The following is a 7,106-nucleotide window of genomic DNA, read 5'->3' as shown; positions in this document are numbered from 1 at the left end:
GTAGACCAGGGGTCGGGAAACTTTTTGGTTGAGAGAGCAATGAAAGTCATATCATATTTTTTAACACTAAATACAACTAAATGAGTCTATATTTTAAGTAAGACTTTTTTTTAGAGTACAATAGTTATCTGAATTTATTCTTTATAATTTCATTATACTGAAGCTAACCAATGATAAATTAAATTCAATAGTTATCTGAATTTATTCTTTATAATTTTATTATACTGAAGCTAACCAATAATAGATTAAATACATGGTTTTGCTAATGGCTTTGAAGTCTGGTTTATACATGGTCAAGTTAAGCTTCATGCAGGTATTGAGGCTTCCATCTGTTAAACGTGACCATAGGTTGGTCTTGATGTTATTCGGATGTGAGAATGACTGCTCACATGCATATGTAGAGCCAAACATAGTCAATACGGTAATACTCACACGCTGCAGTGTGTGATATGCGACTGGAAGCGCATTCAAAGTAAATCAACTGGTCTTTGGATTTTTTTTTTTTTCATTTCTGTCCATTTGTGCTTACTCGACAGCTCTGCTCGCTGGGGCGTAATTTCTTCCAAATCTTTGTTCAATGACTTGAATCTAATCACCCATATGTCTGAGGCTTCGAGGTCAGCAACTTCAAAGGATTACAAAGGATTACAAAGGCGGGTCGTACCGGCAGGAGACCTTTTGGTCCACAACTAGTTTGGATGCGAAAAAAATATAATGATAAATAAATAAAATTATAATAATATAAATAATAATAAGTAAAATAAATAAATGCATAGGTATAGTTAGATAATAAACAAACAGGTAAATAGTAAATAATAATAAATTGACAGATAACTAATGATAAATTAAAATCAAGCAAATAATAAACAAACAGAAACTTAATAACAAACAAATAAACAAATAATATAAAATAAATGGCAGGCATTACAGCATCTTAGGTGTTTATCTAAACGAATCTTAAAGCTTCGAACTGAACTACATTGCGCTACCCACTGCAGGAAGTCTATTCCCTTCATTAACTACACGGTTGGCGAAGTTGTTTCTACCCACTTCCAAATTAAATCAATTTCCTGATAGTTTGAGACCATTATTTCTTGTCGTATTCTCATTCAGTGTGAAAATTTGGTCACTTTTGGTGTTGTCAATTCCCTTTAGAATCTTAAAGGCCTGTATCAAGTTACTTCTTAGCCTACGCTTTTTTAGGGACAACAGATTCTTATGTTTTAGTCGATTTTCGTATGATTTATTTTTGATAATTGGAATCAGTTTTGTGGCTCGCCGTTGTACTTTTTCCAATCTGTCAATGTCTTTAATGAGATTCGGTGACCATACGGAAACAGCATATTCCAAATGTGGACGAACTAACGATTTATATAGCTTGTTAATGAGTGATGGACTTTTGAAGTCAAAAGATCTCGCAATCAGTCCTAGAATCTTATTTGCTTTCTCAGAGGCTGAAATACACTGCTTAGATGATTTGAGATCGTTACTGATAATTACGTCGAGATCCTTTTCACTATCCACTTTTGTTAACGAATTTCCAAATAACTTGTAATCGTACTTACTGTTATTCTTACCTATGTGTATAACCTTGCATTTACTTGTGTTAAATTCCATGGGCCACTTTTCTTGAATATCTAATTGATTTAAGTGATCATTTGCCATTCCGCACAGTTTTGTATCATCAGCAAATTTGGAGACAATAGATTTTAGTCCGTGGTCTATATCATTTATATATACTATGAATAGAAGTGGCCCAAGAACGGAACCCTGAGGAACTCCACTCATAACATTTTTCCATCTAGAAGTTTTACTATTTAAGACAACTCTCTGTTTTCGATTATTCAACCAATTACTAGTCCAACTTAATAGGCTACCACTTACTCTGTGTGAATCTAATTTAGTAAGTAGTCTTTCGTGGGGGACGATATCAAAAGCTTTTGCAAAGTCTAGATATATTAAATCTATATTGTTTCTTTTGTCATAATTCGAGATAACTGTGTTGTAGAATTCGAGTAAGTTAGTCACAGAAGAACGTTTCCGTCTGAATCGATGCTGGCTATCATTTATCATACAGTTACTTTCTAAATGATGTTCGATAGCATCTCTGATGACAGTTTCCTTAATTTTTCCTACGATTGAAGTCAAGCTTATAGGCCTATAGTTATTTGGTTTCTTTTTATCACCTTTTTTGAATATGGGAGTAACATTAGCTAACTTTCATTCTCTTGTGACATCTCCGGATATGATGGATTTCTTGAAAATAATTTCTAATGGAACAACAATCTCATTTTTCATTTCCTTTAAGATTCTTGGATGCCAACCGTCAGGTCCTGATGTTTTATTAACTTTGAGTGTCTCTATACACCTTTTAATTTTTTCTTTTGTTATATTTTCCGTAGTGAGTTCACCCTAGACTTTTCACAGGTTTCAGTTTGGTGTTCACTTTGAGTTGTTTCGTTTAAAAATACTGAGCTAAAATAGTTGTTTAAAATATCACACATTTCATTTGAATATTCAAGTTGACCGTCAGCAGATAATAATGGGCCAATATGATTTCTAATAACCTTTTTATCTCTAATGTAACTATAGAATTCTTTTGGATTCTACCTTAAAATCTTTTATGGAGACATCAGGGATGTAACTCAGGTCAGCTTTGTCCACTGCACACTCGTGTGGATGAGTGATGAACTTGATAAGACGAGTGCGCCCACGAAATTCTACAAAGCGTGCTTTGAAGGATTGCAGATCACAATATTGAGCGGGATTATTTGCTGTGCACACATCTTTAAATTGTCTCAGTCTTTCAAAGTGTACCAAACGACCTGTTTCAATATCCCAATAAAGAGTTTCATCTAGTTTTCTAATGTACACACTGCTTGATGAAGGGATAATAACGTATTTCCAATGTCTTATATTTTCACGTTGAGCTGATTCAGATGCTCAGTCATGTCCACGAGGTAGTAAAACTTTAGGAGCCACTCATCGTTAGCTAGCTCAGGATGCTTGACACCTTTCATTTCAAGGAAAGTTCAGATTTCGTTCAGGTAAGCCGCAAAACTGCTGAACACCTTTCCTCTTGACAACCAACGCACATTGCTGTGCATAAGCAGACCTGGGTAATTATTCCCAGTTTCATAAAGCAGTGCTCTAAATTGACGATCTTTTAAAGCTCGAGCAAAAATAAAGTTGACCACCTTAATCACCAGCGACATCACCTCACCAAACTGCTCGCCACACGTTCGAGCACAAAATACCTGTTGATGTAGAATGTAATGAGAACTTAGGATCGGTCTATTCTCATGTTCACAAAGAAGCGCTACAAACCCTTTGTTGTTTCCCACCATACACGGAGAACCATCAGTACACACTGAAATCAGTTTATCCATCGGTAGATTGATCTCTTTAGCAAACTCCATGAAAGACTTGAAGAAATCCTCCCCTCTTGTTGACCCTTTCATTGGCAAAACAGCAAGACTTTCCTCACGCAGTGTGTCACCGACACCGACAGCATACCTTGCAATCACACTGAACTGGGATAAATGGCTTATGTCTGTTGACTCATCTAAAACGAGGGAAAACTATGACGCTGCATTTATGCCCTTCACTTGCCCGCCACTTGATTTGCAATCATGATGGTACGATCATGACCAGTTTTTGCTGACAGGGGCATGTCTTTAATTTGTTTGATTATCTTGTCTTTATCTGAGAAGTCGTCAAAAATTTCATTGGACACATCAAGCATGAATGCTTTGGCATACTCCATCTGTTAATAGCTTTCCGTTTCTCACTATTGCTAAAGAACCAGCAAAACTAGCCAAATTCCAGTTAACTCGTCGAGTCCATACACTGAGTTGCTGTTGACTGGCTTGTGCTCTGCGCAGTAGCTCTTAGCATACCTTCTTCCTGCTGTCTCCCGCTGGATATTTCGATGCAAAGGAAGCATGGCGTGTGTCGAAGTGCCACTTTATATCTGACCGTTTCATTATGCAATTCTATCATTGTATATTAGACACACTGCAGTACCTGCTCTTTTTACAAAGGCGAATACCTCCGTCTATCGTCCTGAAAGATACTGTACTCTTTCATCCTTTTTTATTTTCGCCATTTTCGTCAAAAGAGCTTGATTTGCATAAACTCGCTAACTGACTATTTGAATTCAATGAATGAAGGCAATCGGTGAGATAACACGAAGATAGCAGCAATTATACCGCCCACTCCCGCTTCTGAAAAGCCACTGACTATATCAATAACGTCTCGCACAAGACAGCTAATCACAAGAATCCTATGTCAATAAGTGTTCCCCTCCCACCAAGGGCACATACTTTAAAATGACAGCTGTATTATTCGTTATATATCGTGTTAAGAAATGTTAGCTGAAATTTTATCTGTGAGCTAGATGCATTCATCAAAAGAGCCACATCTGGCTCGCGAGCCACAAGCTGCCGACCCCTGGTGTAGACTAACAGGATATAAAAAAAAATTATATCTCGAAAATACTTTAAAGTCCGCACCACTGCCAGAGCCTCTAAATGCATAACAGAGTAACGAGACTTAGGTTTGTTAAGAATGCGACTAGCATATACAATAACATGGGGTCTACATGCATCTACTTGCTGCATAAGTACAGCTCCAATAGCTGTATCAGAAGCATCTGTACAAATAATAAAGGAAAGAATATAATCAGGGAATGTTAACACAGGCGCTTCAGTAAGGGCATGCTTCAATGAATCAAAACCTTCCTGATGAACACCACACCACTGGCAGGAAGTAACCTTCTTAAGGAGACGTGTAAGGGGAGATGCAATTGAAGTAAAATTCTTAATAAATGCACGATAGTATCCTGCCAGTCCAAGTAAGGAATGTACATGTTCAACTGACCTAGGCGTAGGGAAGTCCCTAACTGTTTTGACTACATCATATGTGACGTGAATACCATGTTTGTCTACAACTTGACCTAGGAAATGGATGCTAGATTTAAGAATAGAACACTTGGACAAGTTGAGTTTCAATCCAGCATCAGCAAAACATTGCAAGACCATGGGCAACTTATGGGAGTGGCTTTCCACATCCTTGGAGACTAAGATTAAGTCGTCCAGGTGAACAAAAGTCCGTTACCCACTAGGCCACAAAAAATGGAGTTAATCAAGGCTGGCACGTCAAGGAAGCAATTCATAATGTCCTGTTGGAGTCGAGAAAGCCGTGACCTTACTAGACTTCTCTTCCAAGGGAATCTGCCGAAAGGCCGCCTTTAAGTTTAGGGTAGTGAACACTGTTCCAATGGATCGGAGATCACTTAACACAGACAAAGGGTAATGGTCTGGAATAGTGACCTTATTAACTCGCCTATAATCAATATCAGGACGAAAAGCTCTATCTTAGGCACCAAGAGGAGCAGCGAGTTCCACTCTGAGTGAGACTCCTGTACAACGCCCTCACGTAACAAGTCGTCAACCAAGTACTGCGCTACAAGCTGACGAGAGTGAGGCAACCTATAAAAGGGTACGTAAACAGGTCGAACACCTGGCTGAAGATCAGTGCTATAAACAAAATGATCCGTAACTCCTAATGGATCACCAGGTAAAGCCAAAGCTTGACGGTGGGTCACTAACAGGTCAATGGGACGAGGCGTTACCTCTGGAAAGTCAATCTTCCCTACAAACGTTGCATACTGAGAAGAAAAGTGAGCTGTGTCACTTGTGGAGAACAGAGTCAGGCTGAGATACGACGTCAGAACCAATTGGAGCACCTGAAATGCACAGAGACAGCAACAAAAGTAACATGGAAAACGGAAGCGTGAGAAGGAAATCACAAGGGAATGCAAACAGATCCAAGAATAGGCAAGTTAGAACCTTGTGCAGAATGCAATCTGTTAAAAACAAAACAAAACAAAAAACATAAAGGGCCTGAGCACGCATATAGTTAAGAGTGCTCAATCGGGATGTAAGGACACCAGCTAACTTGAAGCACCGTTGAAAATTATCATCTGGAGTATCAGAAAATAGTGAGGAAAATAGCTTTAAAAGTACCATAATTATAGTTCAATGTCTTGGGTCAAGACATGAGGCTGCCATCAATTCAGCTGCCAGTGAGTTAGGAACATATTAAGATCTAACGAATGAGATTTTCTCATACCCACTGCTAACGTTAGTATGGACTATACTATCTTTGCATTGTTGTATGAATTCTGCTGCTGTATAATGGAGATCCTGAGCTGAGAATTTAACCATGAAAGACTCCTGATGTGAAAGAGTAAATGTATAAGAAGCCATTGTCTGAGATGGAGTTTAGGGACTAAGAAATGAAGGCAGCTTAATCTTAGTAGACATCGTTAAATAATATACTAGCTGAAGACCACTTCTAATTAGCAATAATGCGAAAAAAAATCAAGAAATTCTCAATACATTCATTATTGTGACCGGTTACAGAAACATATGCCCCACGAAGGAAAACTTGGGCTAGCAATGGCAGTCTCACCTGGAAAAGTTGTAAACAGTAACACCAATTCTCTCTTAAAAAAAAAAAAAAGGATATGTAAGGAAAACGGCACAGCAAGGGCTGACTATACACAACCAATATGAAAGAAAAATGGACGATATAAAAAATAAAAACGTAAACAAATATGACTGCCTGATGACATAGACAACAAGATTCGAGATACATTAAAAAACAAAACAAAACAGAATGTACACAATGGCATAAATGAGTTTACATGTAGTATCACTGAAATAGTAATTGAAGATATTTTCATAAGGTTGTCAATAAAAAATTCAGCGTAATCAGTCTCTTCAAGAGAGGGTGACTTAAATGCTGGCTAGGACGCCGGAAATCTTTCACACAATCTAGGCGGGTCCAGTAATACTTCCACAATCGGGCATCAGATTAAAGCTGACACACACAAGCATTATGGGCGATCATGGGACGTACAAAAAATCACATGACGCACACGTAGAATACATTGTTCCTGAGCACTAGCTTACAAATAATTTCAAGTCACTGTAACAAATCCCTGGCTGAAAAAAAAGAAAAACATAAACATGGATCACCAGGTAAAGCCAAAGCTTGACGGTGGGTCACTAACAGGTCAATGGGACGAGGCGTTACCT

General features: G+C 38.0%; 1 protein-coding gene across 1 annotated transcript; it reads right to left on the bottom strand.

Annotated features, from left to right (window-relative positions):
* Positions 1–2,586: 2,586 nt before the first annotated feature.
* On the bottom strand, positions 2,587–3,766 carry LOC143040848 (general transcription factor II-I repeat domain-containing protein 2-like). Its single transcript, XM_076212289.1, has 4 exons — positions 3,613–3,766; positions 3,345–3,565; positions 3,116–3,257; positions 2,587–2,825 (listed from the first exon to the last, which is right to left on the bottom strand). Exons 1-4 carry the CDS (start codon positions 3,764–3,766, stop codon positions 2,587–2,589), a joined length of 756 nt encoding a protein of 251 aa, XP_076068404.1.
* Positions 3,767–7,106: the final 3,340 nt, after the last annotated feature.

The sequence above is a fragment of the Oratosquilla oratoria genome, chromosome 29 (assembly GCF_046742065.1).
Source record: "Oratosquilla oratoria isolate Oo_2021 chromosome 29, ASM4674206v1, whole genome shotgun sequence".
Classification (NCBI taxonomy): domain Eukaryota; kingdom Metazoa; phylum Arthropoda; class Malacostraca; order Stomatopoda; family Squillidae; genus Oratosquilla; species Oratosquilla oratoria.
The sequence above is the reverse complement of the archived record's forward strand: the minus strand, read 5'-3'. Positions and strand labels throughout refer to the sequence as shown.